The sequence below is a fragment of the Spinacia oleracea genome, chromosome 4, assembly GCF_020520425.1.
Source record: "Spinacia oleracea cultivar Varoflay chromosome 4, BTI_SOV_V1, whole genome shotgun sequence".
Taxonomy (NCBI): Eukaryota; Viridiplantae; Streptophyta; class Magnoliopsida; order Caryophyllales; family Amaranthaceae; genus Spinacia; species Spinacia oleracea.
This window is the reverse complement of record NC_079490.1, coordinates 82,944,139-82,961,775: the sequence shown is the minus strand read 5'-3', so window position 1 is coordinate 82,961,775 and position 17,637 is coordinate 82,944,139. Positions and strand designations below refer to the sequence as shown.

Sequence of the window (17,637 nt, the reverse complement as noted above, 5' to 3'; positions counted from 1 at the left end):
CCACCACCGGTTCCGCCACCAGATCTCCACCACTCTCTCCCCTCTCTTGCAATCAACTTTCTACTTCACCCACCTCCGTAACCGTTGTCTTCACTCTCATGATCGACGACCATAACCGTTGTTTCTCTTCTCTCTCTGCTAAGTTTTAACTTCTAAGACTCCACTGCGGCTGCCGCCGCCGCCATCACCACCACCACCACTATCGCAGGCAACCACGTACGGATGGATATTAGCAATCAATCTTCGTCGACGCTGGATCTACAAGTTGTCGTTTCTTCACGCCGGAGCTAATTTAATTGTTTGGTTTGCTAATTTATTTATATCCTCATTTTTAGGGCTGAGAAAACTATCTGAAAATCCGAATATCCGATAATCTGATTCGTATCTGATCCGATTTTTTGGATATCCGATCCGAAAATTGAATTCGGATCAGATATCCGATCCGAAAATTCATATACCAAATACCTATTTGGATATTGATTTTCATTATTTCGGATATCGGATATCCGAAAATTATCCGAAATAAAAATAAAATCTAATGCAATTTATTTTTAATTTTTACAATGTGAACAATTTATGAAGTATATGCTCCGTTACACGTTAAAAGTAAGCAACACTAGGAGTTAGTTTAACACTAGGGCACAATTAATTGTTTGTTTGAAATCGTCGATTAATATAAATTTTTCGGAGATTTTAGCTCTTGTACTTGTTTTTTATACAAAGTAAGAATTTATGTATTCTTGAATTACAGATCTCCATTTCATAATAAGGAACTTTATTTCTTTGTTTTGGATAGTAAACGGTGAGATTACAAGTAAAAGTGAGAAAATGATGGAAAACAAAAGTTAAAAAAATTTTAAGAAATACATTAAGAAATTGGATATCCAATATCCGGGATACCCGATCCGAAAATTTTCAGGTATCGAATATTGGATATTTGAAACTTTTCGGATCAGATACAAATATCAAATTTCACAATTTTTGGATTCGGATATCCGATCCGTGCTCACCCCTACTCATTTTCAATCAATTAGATAAAAAAAAGTAACAATTGTATTTGTTGTTGGTCACTTTTTTGGTTAATTGCTATGAAAAACAATGACAATCACTATCTACATTTTCTTTAATTTTTACAATTTTTCTAGTTTCTAGATCCATATGGAAATTTTATCAAATTGTTTTGTTTTTTTTTTTACAGCTAAATTGTAATTATTATTGAAGTATATTCTATAGCTTTTGTGGAGTTTTGACAGCATTTTTGTGGATTATTTTTTATACTTCCTTTATCAGTTGAAATAAACTATACAAAAAAAATTGAATTAAAATATAGGTATTTTTCAAACACTATGGTGAAATTGAAATTCCAGAAATCAAATTATGAGTGTTCGCCAAACACTTAATTTGGAATTCAATTTCAGAATTTCAACTTTTACATTTGAAATACAGTATTTCAAATGAATTCAAGTTACCAAACACTACCTTACTGTTTTATATTTCGATGTAAAAAGAGACAATGGGCTAGCGAATAAACTTGGAAGAGAGACAATATATAGCACAAACTTGTAATTCTCAATGTAACAAATTCGTGTTTGGAGACAATAAAACCAAAGAAAATTCCAGTAGCAGTCTGCTAAAATACTTGAATACTTTCAGCACGAGTATAAGCATGTTACAATAATCCGTTTGCAAATCCTATACTCGAATTTCCGTACATCATTAACTCAGCAAAAAGACCCAGAAATTGTTCAACTCTATGAAAGAATCACTCACATTTTCGCTTTAATTTCCACTCCCATGTGCCATGTCCTAGATCTGCTTCACTGCATGTTAACTCTGCAATTATAGTTTCTTTGTACTGCACCCTTTAGCTCACATTCATCACACTTAACAGCATAAGTTATCATGATACTCTGCATGTTAACTCTGCAATTAATTTCTTTGCTACTTTCCAGATCCCAACACATTTATAAAGACTGAAGCCTATATTACAATTCACTGGGTATGAGTTGCTCTATACTTCTGCATATGAAACTTGTATTAGGAAGATTGAACCCCAAACTATATTCATCTTCATCATATTCTGTCTGTCCAAGTGTTTGCTTGAAATTTTCCGTTGCCATATGCGGAGAGCCCCGAGTGATGGAGACCTATTGCATTAAGCTATGTAAGATGAAATGCTAAAACAATCAGCCAAAACCCTCCTTTGCACCTTGCATGTAAAGCGATGGATACCAGTACAAATATCATCGTACTTCTATATTTGTTTATATCCGCAAAAACATGCAAGGACACCATCTACTACTCAACACAGGCAGATTTATCTTTGCTAGCATAAGAAAAAAATATTGTTTCATTTCCATCAAAACGACTTCTTTGGTCATATACTGTTACCATTAGAGTGGCAAGAATTGATCATTACTATAATATACCAAAGTTCTAACTGATGTTCACATCTGTAGCCTGTAGGACCATATTCCTGTTGTACAATGCTTGTCAATCAACATGGTGGAACGAATTGCAAAGAATCTGGAGAATCAATTGAGAAACTTACATAATATCTCTTCCTTAGTTCAAAATGCCAAAACTTCCACTGCCGCAATTCTTCACCCAGTAATTTCACAGAAATGTTGGTCCAGCTAACGTGATTAAACTCCAGGGCATCCAACTTGTACCTCAATCCACTCCCTATTGCTTTAACGAATGATTCCTTCAGACTCCAATATCTGTGTCAACTGTCTTAATCAGCTCAAAAATAATTGATCACATCTTAAAAGAGTCTCAAACTACATAACAATCAAATGAAAAATATGAATGATGCAAGAAAGTGCTGATTTATTAGACTCAAGTTCTAGGGAAGCAAGAACACGTAGGTAACTAATGTGGAGTAGCTGTTGTTTAACTGTAACATCTATTCGAAATATCGCCATGTACAGCCTCTCCTTGACTAATAATTTGAAATATATACTCTTCGTGCTCTACACAATATGCAAAACAATAATGCTGTCTAACATTAAAAAGAATATAAAGTTATTAACACAGAGATTGTACACTTGAACCCACAACTTCTTGAATAGAAGGGTGCTAACCAATGTTACATGGAACGTGGGACGGAGGGAATGAGGAACGGGAACGCGGAACACTACCTTTAAGAGTTCCGGAACGATGGATTTTATTTATATATAATCTTTATTACAAACATATTTCATATTTATTTACTTTTCTCGAGATGAAATATATACTCGTATCAAAATGAACGTATTTTTTTATAGTAGTCAGTAGAGATGGAAACTAATCTTATAAAAAAAGCCCAAAGTAAATAAATTAAAAAATTGTCTTGGGCTAGCCCAACCCTGTCGAGGACAACCCCTTTGCACAATAACAACCCGTCGTACAAAAGAAAGAGAGAAACCCTAAAGCACAATAACAATCAGGCGTATAAAAGAAATCATTCATCATCATCATTATCATTACCCCATTGCCTCAAAGAGGCTCCCACAAGAAGCGGGGTAAGGGGGGGTTGGATGTACGCAACCTTACCCTGCAATTGCAGAGAGGTTTCCAATTGACCCAAAAGAGATACGGGACGAGCATCTTCTACTTCATGGAAAGGAAGCGAAGAGGTTTTAAGATCTATTTTGATTTAGTCCATTACATCCCACGGCCAAAAGACCAAATAATCTTTGGCTCTTAAGAGTAAATGACGTATAAAAGAAAGAGAGAAAAAAAAAGTAAACAACTTTTGATTCATCCCAAATTCCTCATTAACTAAACTCCATGATTTATGAAGCCATTGATTGATGACAACCCTCTCTACCTTTTCCTCTTCCTTTTTCTTTTTACATGAATCATGAGGTACTCAGATTGGGTTCACCAACTTTGCCGAACCGGGTCGTGACCCGCAGCGTACTCGGAGCGACCGCCCCGGGTAGCGCAAAGTGGGACTGTTCCCTGTTCCGGGCCGGGTAACACTGGTGGTGCTAACCATCAATTCAACGAAATAATTGACTCATCTCGGACTAAAAGATTTTTGAAGAAGATGTAAACTGAAGTCGACACCCATCGAAAAATAAGGGGAGAGAACATACAAATCAAAATTGACTATTTCTGTTAAGAGTCTAAATTTATTTTCATATATCAACACCTTTCACGCTTTTTCTTTACCACTAATGCCTGTTTTCCCATTTTCTAATATGGTAACATAAAAATTCCCATTACAGTCAACTTATGTTAGGATTACTCTCTAGGTAAGGACTATAAGCTATACGGTTATGGTTTTAGTGCCATATTTATTTGCCATTTTACAGACGCATCCCGTAGCGGAACTAGCACTGCAATAAATTGAAAATAGGGTGCACCTCAACGTAATGGTGTAGCTGAGCGTATGAACCGAACGTTGACTTAAAGAGCCAGAAGCATTTGTATACAATCAGGTTTACCGAAGTAGTTCTTGAAAGAAGCCGTCAACACAACAACTTACTTGATGATCAACCAAGGACCATCAACTCCGTTAGAATACAAAGTACCAAAAGAGGTATGGAGAGGAAAATAGATAATTTATCTCACTTAAAGGTATTCGGCTGTGTAGCGTATGTGCATATTAGTGATAAAATAAGGAATGAGCTTGGTCCCACATCTAAGAAATGTACTTTCATTGGCTATATCGGGGATCCTCAACAAGATGAATCCATTGGACAAATCACTGATGAGCTTGGTCCTAAATCTAATAAATGTACTTTCATCTGTAAAGGAACCTCAACAAGATGAATCCATGGACAAATCACTATGCCAAAGTCCAACATGCCACAACCTTCTAGTGCAACACCAGTATTGAGGAGGACTACTCGTCCACATGTGCCAAACAGAAAATATATGAATTATCTATTAACTAATGAAGGAAAGCCTAAATGCTATAAAGAAGCATGTCAAACCACTGATGCTAGTAAGTGAGAGCTAGCAATGAAAGATGAGATGCAATATTTGATCTCAAACCGCATAGGGACTGTGAGAAAGGAAGCCCTTCACATAAATGGGTATATCGAGTGAAAAAGGAGCATGATGGTTTCAAGAAATACAAAGTTTGATTAGTAATCAAAAGATTCCAACAAAAAGGAGATGAGTACAATGAGATTTTTGCACCTGTTGTGAAACTCAATAGCATTAGAACAGTGTTGAGTATCTTTGCTATTGAAGATCTTCAACTTGAGCAATTAGATGCCAAGACTGCATTTCTTCATGGAGATCTGGATGAAAAGATATATATGCATCAACCAAAAGGTTTCTAGAATGTGGGAAAGAAAATATGATACGCAAACTTAAGAAAAGTTTATATGGCCTAAAACAAGCCCTGGGACAGTGGTACAAAATTTTTGATAGCTTTATGCACAAGGAATGACCAGTGTTGCTACATCAAGAGCTATCAATTACTCCCTCCGTCCCAGAATAGTCGTTACACTTACCTTTGCACAAATTTTTAGGTGATAAGTGGTTGTTTGGTTATCAATTGTTATTTTATTAAAAAAGTAGATGTGATAGAAGTTAGTGGGGTATTTTTTTAATTGAATGAGAGAGGGTGTGGGGACAAAAAAACGTTAGTGGGAAGAGAGAGACAATATAATATTTGTGGGGTCATTCCTAATTTAGAAGTGTAACAACTAATCTGGGACGGACGAAAAAGGAAAGTGTAACAACTAATTTGGGACGGAGGGAGTATATCATTTTACTATTTTATGTTGATGATATGTTAATAGGTTCAAATATGGATGATATAAGAAGGTTGAAGTAACAATTGTCAAAGGAGTTTGACATGAAGGACTTAGGTCCAACAAAGAAGATTCTTGGAATTCAAATTATGTGAGATAAGCATAACGGTACTTTGCAGTTATCTCAAGGAGAGTACATCAAACGAGTTTTACAAAGATTTAATCAGTGATCCTAAGCCAGTTAGCACACCCTTGGCAAGTCACTTTCGGTTATCCAAGGATCAGTCTCCTCGAACGGAGGAAGATCTTAATGGCTTTGGTTCCTTATGCCTCGACCATTGGGAGTTAGATGTACGCAATGATTTGTACAAAACCAGATATTGGACATGCAGTGGGAGTTGTTAGCAGGTTTATGTCAAATATGGGAAAAAATGTCAAATATGGGAAAAATTCACTGGGAAGCAATGAAGTGGAGTTTGAGGTATCTGCGACTCTACGAGGTACGACAGAGAAGTGTTTGTATTAAAAGTTTGAGCTTATGTAGTATGGGAAAAATTCATTGGGAAGCAATGAAGTGGAATTTGAGCTTATGTAGATGCAGACTTTGGAGGTGAAGTCGATCACAGGAAAAGCACCACCAGCTACATATTCACGATTGGAAATACTACAGTTAGTTGGATGTTGCAATTGCAGAAGATTGTTGCTCTATCCATTACAGTAGCCGTAAGTGAAACTAGTAAAGATATGATATGGTTTCAAGGTTTGTTAAGGAGAATAATGTTCTATACTTTGATAGTGAAAGTGTGATACACTTGCAAAGAATTCAACATTTCATTCTAGAACAAAGCATAACGGACTTCGATATCATTTCATAAGATCTCTATTAAAGGATGAAGTGTTAAAGTTGGTGAAAATTCAAGAAACTAAGATCGGCAGATATGTTAACAAAGACGGTGACTATTCACAAACTGAAGTTGTGTTCAACTTTAGTTGGCCTGAATTAGTAACATACGGAAAAGTTGTTCCGCATGGAGTAAGATGTGAAGATAAATTAAAAACAATCTTCAAGTGGAAGATTGTTGGAGGAATGAAAACCATTATTTAGTTTTAGTTAAAGAAAATAATATATTCAATATCATCCTTTGCAATATTGTAGGATGAATTAAAGGAATGGCCAAAATAATCGAAGGTGGTTAGTTATTTACTTTAATTTACCCTCTAATTTAGGAAAAACAAAACACATATATATGCATGCTACTGACACTATAATAGTATCCCAAAAACAAAAAGAAAAACATAAAGCTGAGAGAGAAGCTTTAAGGGAACTTTTAGAGAAAAATTCTTGTATGTAATTGGGGTGCGTCAGGGGTGTGAGTCAAAATAAGTGTTGTAAACACTTGTGTATTATATTTAGAGATAATAACACTTGTTGGATAATCAATTTATTTATGTGTGTTATTTTATTGTAATTATTATTGTTATTTCTACTAATGCAACTTTCTTTATAGTCTCGGATACCTTAAAAAACTTGCTATGAGTTACGGGAAGGGTCCATAAAATGGTAAATAAATATGGCACTAAAACCATAACCGTATAGCTTATAGTCCTTACCTAGAGAGTAATTCTTGTAGGAGTCAGAATTTACAAACTCCTAACTTACGTAAACTTGTATAAAATGATGGAAGAAAGAAAAACAAGGGTTACAACCTATAAAGTAAGTATTACTCTCTTAATAATGGTTATAACTATGAAGCAGACAAACTTTGGATCAAGTGGATCCATGCTTATTATATCCGGGACAGAGATATCTGGAGTATGACTATACCAGCTAGTGTTTCGTGGGTGATGAAGAAAGTACTGGAAAGTAGGGATTGTATTCAAGGTGCTGGTGGTTTCCGGTCTCTCTTATCTGGTGAAAAATTCTCCATCCGAAAACTTTATCAACAAATGCAGGGGGATTGTTGTTACTTTGTAACAACAAAGCTAGCCCTAAAAGTGCGTTTATCACTTGGTTAGCTATTCTTCACAGGCTAGCGACAAAGGATAGAATAGCTTTGTGGAATATTCATACGGATGATGTTTGTGTTTTTTGTGACAGTAATGCAGAAACTGTAACACACTTGTTTTCTGAGTGTTCTTTTTCTGCTAGTATTTGGAGCAAGCTTCTTTTCTACAGATCACAGAAATACTCTCGCTTTGATGCAGAGATTACAGAAGCTGCTAAAGCTTGTACGAAAACTAGCAGTACATGTCAGCTTCATGCTATGTGCTTTACTGGAGCTATTTATGCGATTTGGATTCAGAGAAATCGAAGAATTTTTCAAGGAGTTCAAGATGATCAACACAGTATTTTGCATAATATTGTTTATAGAGTTGCTTGTAGAAGCACTGGATGCAATGAGAGATTTGCTAGTTGTTTGAGTTGTAAAACAAATGATAGGTTTCTCTCCAACCCTTCCTATAAGGTGGGGAGAGTTAAACTTTGATTTTTTTTTCTTTTTTTAGGTTTTTTGTTGGAGTTGTAGGTTTTTTGGGCTTTTGCCTACCTTTTGGTCAGTAATAAATTTCTATTATTTGCCAAAAAAAAATATAAAAAAAATACTCCCTCCGTCCCAGATTAGTTGTTACACTTTCCTTTTTCGTCTGTCCCAGATTAATTGTTACACTTCTAAATTAGTAATGACCCTACAATTATTATATTGTCTCTGTTTTCCCACTAATTTTTTTTTATCCCCACACCCTCTCTCATTCAATTAAAAAAATACCCCACTAACTCCTATCACATCTACTTTTTCAATGAAATAATAATTGATAACCACACTACTACTTATCGCATTAAACTGTGTACAATTGTTATTACTTCGGAGGGAGTAATGATTTTCTCTTTTTATTCTATATTTTTCTTCCATTGAAAATCAAACTCTATATTTATCAACCTTTCACTAATACAGTTGTTATTAAAAGCAAAATAACTATAGCATATCTAAATTAAAGTTTAAATTTCAACACACCCCCTCAAACATTAATTGTCATTCAAAGCATTTCTCTCAATCTTCTGAATATATAATGAGATAGGGGCTTCGCAAAAATATCAGCGACTTGCGCAGTGGTATTACAATACTCGAGCGCAATTGTTTCTTTCTTAACTTGATCTCGAAGAAAATGAAACCTTGTATTACTCGAGCGCAATTGTTTCTTTCTTAACATGATCTCGAAGAAAATGAAACCTTGTATCAATATGTTTGCTTCTCCCATGTTGTACCGGATTTTATTGTTGACACATGTCAACATATATTGTAGTAGCTCCTTCTTGAGCATGACCAAGTTCTTGTAAGAGACTTTTTAACCATAATGCTTCACAAATTGCACATGAAGCTGCTATATATTCTGCTTCATAACTTGATAATGCGATTACTGGTTGTTTTTCAGAACTCCATGTAAAATCAGTTGAACACAGATAAAATGCATACCTAGATAAAATGCATACCCTATTGTACTTTTTCTCTCATCTTGATCACCAGATCAATCATTATCAAACAATGTTGCGTCATTTCCATAAGAATACAACATTCCAAAATCTACGGTACCTATAATATACCTTATTATTCTCTTCGCAGCGCACCAATGAGAATCTCTAGGTGTCTCCATGAAAATCTAAGGTACCTTGCCTGGTGATGATTGAGTATCTCAAACTTCCTACTAAACTCATATACAAAGTTGGATCAATTAATCTCCCCTCTCCAACTTTTGTCAACTTCAATCGTGTTGCAACGGGGGTACTCGTGGTACGACTCAATTTTAAACTTCTAGAAAAAAAATTCCATCTCCACATTGCTTTACCTCTATGCCAAGAAAGAAATTCAATAGCCCACAATCTGTCATTTCAAATTCCTTGAACATCGCCGCCTTGAAATCATTAAATATATTCTAACTATTTCCAGTGAATAATAGATTATCAACATCTAGAATATTATCACCATTCTTTTTCACATAACCTGCATGTTTGTACGGACATTTGGTAAAACCATTTTTCATCAAGTATCTGTCGGTACGTGTATTCCAAGCTCGTGGAGCTTGCTTTAGACCATAAAGTGCCTTTTTCAAACGATACACTTTATTTTCTTTTTCTTTGATCACAAAACCTTCTGGTTGTTCAACATAAACTTCTTCTTCATGAATTCCATTAAAAAAAGTGGACTTCACATCAAGTTGATAAATCTTCCACTTATGAAATTAGTATTCTCATGGTGTCTAGACGAGCTGGACGAGGTACAGGAGCGAATACTTCTTCATAATCAATACCGTATTTTTGTTTGTAACCTTTTGCTACAAGCCTTGCCAAATGCTTGGAATGACAATTAAAGTTTAAGGGGGTGTGTTGAAATTCAAACATTAATTTAGAATATGCTATAGTTAGTTTGCTTTATTAACAATTGTTAAAATTAGTGAAAGGTTGATAATGAGAAAAATTCTTATTCTGCATAATATAGAATAAAAATAGAGAATCATTATTACGAGAGTAACATTTACTTTTTGGGTTGTAACCCTTGTTTTTCTTTCTTCCATCATTTATACAAATTTACGTGATGTAGGTATTTGTAAATTCTGACTCCTACAAAGATTACTCTATAGGTAAGGACTATAAGCTATACGGTTATGGTTTTAATGCCATATTATTTACCATTTTACAGACCCATCCCGTAGCGGAACCAGCACTACAATAAATTGAAAACAGGGTACTCAATCCAAGACCAGCTCAACCAAATGAATTGACCTTGTATTTGTTCCCCATATTCAATGTGAAGACATGCATTAAGATGGCATTATGTGAGTAAGAATTAGTTGAGATGGTAACCGGACAATAACCAGATTACATGGCATATAGCAATCAGAGCACCAGAAAATGATTGTTCTAATCAAGGGTACAGTGCGCACATACAAAGTGGAAGGCAAAGAACTAGAAAGAATTGTTCATGTTGACAGAGATTTGATGTCCTCTAAAATCACGGATAACTGTATAACATCTAAATTAATAATAACATTTCACTTAGCTGATATTATGAATTTGACAATACGTGGACTTGTGGCTGAATGAAATGGGAGTCCCAGATTCTAACAATCTTCGCAAACAAGTAACTATACTCAATCTACACTCATGTCTTCCCTTTTAAAAGAGGCTCAGAAAGAGAAAATCAAAGCAAGCAAAAGTACCTGTACAGCTCTTGCAGTATATCGTAATGGGTGCCAGCATTAATTATCTTATCCCACTCTATACTTGAAAAATGTGATGAGAAACTGCTGATGAATTGTTGGGGAGTCTCCTTTACGGGTAATGCATGGGAAACTATATCCAAACCCACAAGGCAGAATGGCTCAGACGCAATAGCCACCAAATCACCATGATGGCTGACACTGAAGTTGAAATTCGGAAATTCCGGTCTCATTTCATCATAGTGCTGAAAAGCACAGCTACATTAGGAAATATTAGAAAGGCTAGAATGAGAATGCTCACAAGTACTCCATAAGACATTAACCAAAGGATGTATTTTCAGATTCTTTCTTTGAAAACATGCGTACAATTTTTGCACTAAAAATTTGCATTTATATTTTGCACTGAAAACTTGCATTTATTTTTTGCACTGAAAACTTGCAATCACTTTATGCATAGAAAACTTGAAGAGAGATATATTCGCAGAAAACAACAAGCATTCACAGATTACTATAGATAGTCGAATATATCTGCTGGATAATAGAAGCTATAGCTTAACATAATACGTCACCATATATCGTCTGAGAAATAAAAAAGTGTGAAAATTTTGACCTCAAATTAGTCACACGTTCATACTAAAGCTCCTGCCAGAATCAAGTTGAGCAGGTTAAGTGTTCAAATAACACTGAAGAAAGGGAGATCAATTACGCGACTATTGCAATTGCAAGCAAATGCAATCACAGAAACTAAAAGCTTTTTTAGCAAGAAAGAAACAAAATATAAACTGAAAGAAATCCGCATAAACTTCATTAATCAACAAGAATCCTACTTTGTTAACATAAGTGTACAGAACACTAAGTTGGTGGAGCATGGTATAGAAAATCTCCACACTTGATGAACTGAACTGCTCAAACAAAACTGTCGTGAATGCTGGATGGTTCACTCATTTGGTTTACTATAAAAGGTTTCCCTTATTTTCTTTACTAGAAAAGGCTTTTTGTAAGAGAATCCAGAAGGTATGAATATCAGAATGCCTTCCTCCTCTTTACTCAAAGAAGATCGGTAGTAAGACTTATTCATGAAATTGAAAATTGTGTACCTTCTTTTTTCTTGGGCCCAACTGCAAACAAAATTTTATCAGGCTAGCAAGTGACTTGCTGGTTTAATGGCATCTGATTTTCACTTCCACCTTGGAAGAAAAGGGGGTAAAAATGGGTTAACTTCGCAAAGAGACGTCTCCAAAGGTAACAAGCCACTTTTTTGAGGAAAGGTAATAAACCTAGTCATCTCACAGTGAAGGAAAACATGTAAATAAGACTCACTATTAACTCGGGAAACCAAGCAAACGCTAGGTGAGATGGACATCCCTGACCTACGTTTCTGGAGCATATCATTTGTTGAGCCTTCCCAAAACTAACGTCCACCCAAATTCTCTCACCCCCAGAAAGACCTGACATCTGCATATGTAGGGGGTTGATGGTTGGAAATCTGAAATACGTATCTTAACAGTGGGTGTGTGGTAGTTCTAGAAGAGAAAGCTCATCAAGGTTGGAGTTTCAACTTGCAGCTATCAAGGATAGGATGGAGAACACACTGCACTGATTTGATCAGATCCCAGTAATTCAACTAAAACATCATGATCCAGAAAAATGGAGAGTTGGGACAATGGAGACATCGAAAGAAGTCAAGGTAGACCAAGAATAACTGGGATGGAAGGGGTAGAAATGGACAAGAATATTTCGATGAATTTTGAAGCAATGGGGTGGAAATATGAAACACGCCTCACCGCCTTCAATGTTCATTGTTGATGCACATCTTACCAACATCTACTCTTTGGACTTTGGACTTTTGGAGCACTTCTCCATTGTACAATTCTCACCCATGACTTTAAAACAAAATTTCCCCCTGCCCTTCCATCCATAGATGCTTCCACATCATTTAGAACCTACCACTTCGCTAAATTCACAAATTTTTGACATTTTAAGCATTGTGGCTACTCTTGTGCCAACAATTACTTTCCTCGTGAACATCCTTATGACAATGGCTGCATTTCACAGTTTTTCCTTTTCAATAAAAGGACTAGGATAAATAAAACCTTTGTTTTCACCATCTTTATTTCTCATGTTCCTCCTTTTATCCACATCATGAAGGGAATTGATCAACTCCGCAAATGTTAATGTTGATAGACCTTTAGTTCTTCAACTGAGGAAATTTGTTCTTACCTTTCCGAAAGAGTCACGAAAAGCTTATCTACAAGTCGGTGACTTGAAAATTCTCCACCAAGTAGTTTGATTTGGTTGACAATAGACATTAACCGGCTTCCATATTCTTTAACACCTTCACCTTTCTTCATTCCCAAAATCTCAAATTCTCCCTAGGGATAAATTTCCATCAACTTCGTTGGATGGTTGTCATCAAAGTCCTCTTTAATTTTCTCCCATGCTTCTTTAGGAGGTTCACAAGGCACAACCCATAATAGTTGCGAAAATCTCTTCCGACACGGCCGAATGTAGACACGAAAATTCTCTTGCTTTCTAGCCATTTTTCATCATGTTTTTTTATTTGGGCTAGTGTTGGATTTTGTGGAAGAGGGGTGGGATTCAAAATCACTCACAATCACATCCCATAAACTGAAAGCTTTCAAATAAGATTTAACTTTGATGGTGAAGATTGATAATTATTGCCGTTAAAAACGGAAATGGAAAGAGAAAAGGTTTTTGATTCAATTGAGAGAAACAAAGATGAACATTCAAAAGGAAAGTTTAAGCCTCACAAGATCACTGGCTCAGTGGCTCTTGATACCAATTCTGTTTTGGGATGTTAAGCAAAGTAAATAAAAAGACAGAGAAATAATGGCTAAGAAAACAAACTTGTATACAGTTCACTTTAATGAATTACATGTGATGCGTTTATATAGGTTGAAGACAAAACAAATAAGCCTAAACATTAGCTAACACATGCCTTAGAGCCTTACTAGTGCCATAAACATAGGAAACACAAATACTAGGTGGCGAAACATGTTGAACTGCTACTTTTATTTAAAAGCGTAATTGCCACTATCACATTTATTGAAGCATATTTTAACTCCCTTTTAAGGAAGCCAGAACTCTACTGCAGAGGGATGAGTGAGTGACATTGAAAAGCAATGAGTAATTTGTTCTAGTCACAAAGCTATTGAATCGTGCTAGCAGTATAATTAACAGCAAGAAGCTCAGCTCGGCTAGAATATTCTATCAATTGTAGGACTAGAAAACAACCTAACTAACTGTTACTACAGTCTCTAATAACTAATAAGGCATAGAGCCTGGTTTCTTATTAGCAGCTCAGCTCCCTCTACATTAACTTTCAGTAATCCCTCTATAGGAAGAAATCCAGAAACATAAAATCTGACTTTGAACTGTTACCGCCACTGAGGTACTGACCTAATGACTGGAATTCTAAATAAATGTTGCATCTAGGTCAACAGAAAACCTTAATTTTCACTGTTCGCTAGATCAACAGGACAAGAATGATTTGTTTGGAGGTCAACTTTACAGGACGGACTATATGGCTTACGCAATAGCAAGACCACTAACAAGTTTCAAAAATTTACTAGATCTTCTGTTATACGCAAAAATATGCCATACGCCGACAAGTTCCTCGATAGATCTAGGGAAGTACATGCAACCATTTTAGAATACTTACTCACACGTTTAACAAGAAAATATCACACAGATCAAAAGTTAGGTTCTTTACCAAATAGAGCACACAGAATGTCACTGTAACTAAAGGTACCCTTCCTAATCATTTTCAATCTTCTTTGACCTTGCGGTGTCCGTGTAACACGTACTTGACCGCAAGCATAAATGATCTACTGTGATGTTAGAAAGTAGAAAAAAGCATAAAATAGCTAGGCGCATCAGAGTTGTATACTTGTAATCAATTTATGAGTTCAGCGCTTCTTGAAAGTCCATGTAAAGTAGCTCTTGAAAACATTTATCTTAGAGGCAACCCCACCATATTCACTAACGATATGTCAGCAACACAACTACTCAATTACCCACCAGAGGGAAGGAGGGAGGAAGGTCCATTCATTAGAAATATCTAATTTGTCAAATAGTTGCCTCTACATTACGTAAATGAAAAGATAAATATAAAATATCCATTGAGAACTTTAAGTCAGTAAAATGAGAGCTTACCACATAGGGCTTGCCTTCGACAGTTGACCTGATAACTATCTCATTATAAGGGATTCCCAACACTTGGTGCACAAGAGCATACTGAAGCAGCCTACTCACCAATGCCCTCTTCCTGTCTTCCAATTTCACATATCTATAAATGCAATCTTGATAAGTTTTCTGATCTATCTTAATCAAAGCACAAACCATAAATTAAAAGCCACACCATTTACATGAATCACATCATACCATCAATTTAATTTCCACCTTTCCTTTTTCAAACAACGAATTAACGGTACATAAAAATGAAGTACAACTACACTTTCTCACCAATTCATTTTCACATACTTATATTAACCATTAAGCTCAATCAAAAACACAAAAACTTGTTTCTCGAATTTGTTTGGTAAAAAGTTAATAATAAAATAAAACATGGAGAAGGAAGAGGTGATACCTGTAAATGGAGGAGTGTTGATGTTTGGGGAGAACAGAAACTGCAGACCAGAATTCGATGGGTGAAGGGTTCCATTCTGATATGTCAACGATCCATCTTTGTATCCCTTTTTCCATTCTCGTGAGTCGTGAGTTGTATCTGAGAATTCTAAGGTGCAACATAGTGTTTTATTTATTTATCTTTTTTATTTCAATAAATACATTTTCTTATTTTTGTTAAATGATAAATAATATTTGAAAATCTTTTTCTAAAATACATGTATTTCTGTAAAAACAAAATCCCAAAAAATTAAAAATATTAATCCCAACCCTAATTAAATTTGCATCTGGCTCGAAACACCTCCGTCGTAGCCGGAAATCGGCGAAAGAGAGAATGAGGGGTAGCTTTGGTGGTCGGCGAAGGGGGAGAGGAGGAGGGGTGGCTTTGGTGGTCTGGTGGTCGGGGAAGGGGATGAGGAAGAGAGGAGGGGAGGCAGTTGAGGAGGAGAGGGGAGATCGGGAAAGAGGGTTGGGGAAGGAAAACAGTGAGAAATGAGGGGCGGCGGCAATTGGGTGGTCAGCTAAAGGGGAGAGAGAAGGGGCGGCAACTGGGTGGTCGGTTAAGGGGAGAGAGGCGGGATGGCGGCTGGTGGTCGTGAAGAAGACGGTGAAGATCGAATGCGTGGGCGGTGAGGGTGGTCGAGAAGTCGAAGAACAAAATCAATAGTTAATAATTATCTTATGTATAAATGAACATGTAAGGAACTGGAGGAGTCGGAAGATACACTCCAATAGAGATTTGGGTCTCCAAGGTCCTACTATAACAAAACTCATTTTTTTGTTTTACACCCAAAATGCTATGTATTCTTATTTTTTTAATTTTTGTTTGATATTGGTATTTGACGCTTTAAACTTAATTTCAATAGCTTTTAAATTTATTTTTATTACTCTCTCCAAATCTAAATGATTTTCCCATTTCACTTTGATACATTTGCCAATGCGTATTTTACATCGTTAATATTTCTAACTAGTGTTATTAAAGATTATAAAATTTAATATTATCAAAGTACTCTTTGAGACGAATTAAATAAGACCTCATATGTCTGTATTTTTTCTTATATATTGTTAGTTATTCAATTATCTTCCATAGTGAATAATGTCAAGATTGCAAATGGGAAAAATACTTAGATTCAGAGGAAGTATCATACTTTTCTGATTATCTTATGACTTATTATTATGGGGAAATTTTCCCATAATTATTCATGAGCAGCAGCCACCACGAGTAGAATCAATAAAGACTTTGAAAAGGGCCAAGAACTTTAACGGATTGGAATAAATCTAGATTGAATTTGCAAAAACAAATCAAAGAAATTCATTCAACAACTCCAATTTTGAATTTGAACAAAGAAATACATTCAAAAACTCCAACCTTGAATTTGAACAAAAAAGTTTGATTTTATAACTCCAATTTTGAATAATAGACCCAGAAAAATCCCTGAGTTGTATTTAAAGCACCATTTTTATTCATTTAAGATCAACTATTATTCATTTAAGCTCCACTTTTATTCATTTAAGATCAACTATTTTACACATTTATTTAACTAGTTGTTGGATCGCGCGCTAGCGCGCGCGGTCCCCCAAGATATCGAAATCAAATGGCAAAACGAACTAAACAAATAGATAGAACAATTAATATAACAATAAGCTATTAGTTGAGTTTCAAGAGTCCTATTTGCAAAAGGCATTAGTAAAGAACATATATGTAGCATATAGCTACTTATTCTTATAGAAATTCTCAAAACTAAAGAAAGTTTATACACAACAATTAGTTCGTGGTATACTAAACAAATGGAAAGGTTTACTGACGTTCCAAAATGCTCTTCTGCTTCTTCATGAACAAATGTCTTGAGGCGCAATTGCAGAACAATGTTCCTAGAAAGAGTCGTCGCTAGGTTAATTTTGATTAGGAAGTAGAACGTGCCTAGTGTTTCGAGCACATCTTTGAAGTCGTTTTGATCAACCTGACAATAGACATGCTTCACCAGTTGGTAAGTATATCACAAAATTAAATTTTAGAAGTAAATTGAAAGTATAAGTTCGAGAATAGGTTAGAGGGCAGATCTTGTATATTCTAAATATT

At 35.5% G+C, this 17,637-nt stretch overlaps 1 protein-coding gene across 4 annotated transcripts; it reads right to left on the bottom strand.

Moving 5' to 3' along the window:
* Positions 1–1,550: 1,550 nt before the first annotated feature.
* LOC110793355 (uncharacterized) lies at positions 1,551–15,734 on the bottom strand. Of its 4 annotated transcripts, none has more exons than XM_056826741.1 (6): positions 15,520–15,734; positions 15,087–15,198; positions 10,911–11,155; positions 2,552–2,723; positions 2,420–2,476; positions 1,551–2,147 (listed from the first exon to the last, which is right to left on the bottom strand). In XM_056826741.1, the coding sequence occupies exons 1-6, from the start codon at positions 15,678–15,680 to the stop codon at positions 1,986–1,988; spliced, it is 909 nt and encodes a 302-aa protein (XP_056682719.1). In that variant the 5' UTR covers positions 15,681–15,734; the 3' UTR covers positions 1,551–1,985. The 4 variants fall into 4 exon arrangements, with proteins under 4 accessions (XP_056682719.1, XP_056682718.1, XP_021853909.1 ...); XM_056826740.1 differs by having other exon boundaries at positions 15,087–15,219; positions 15,520–15,713; XM_021998217.2 differs by lacking the exon at positions 2,420–2,476 and having other exon boundaries at positions 15,087–15,219; positions 15,520–15,693.
* Between the last annotated feature and the right edge of the window lie 1,903 nt (positions 15,735–17,637).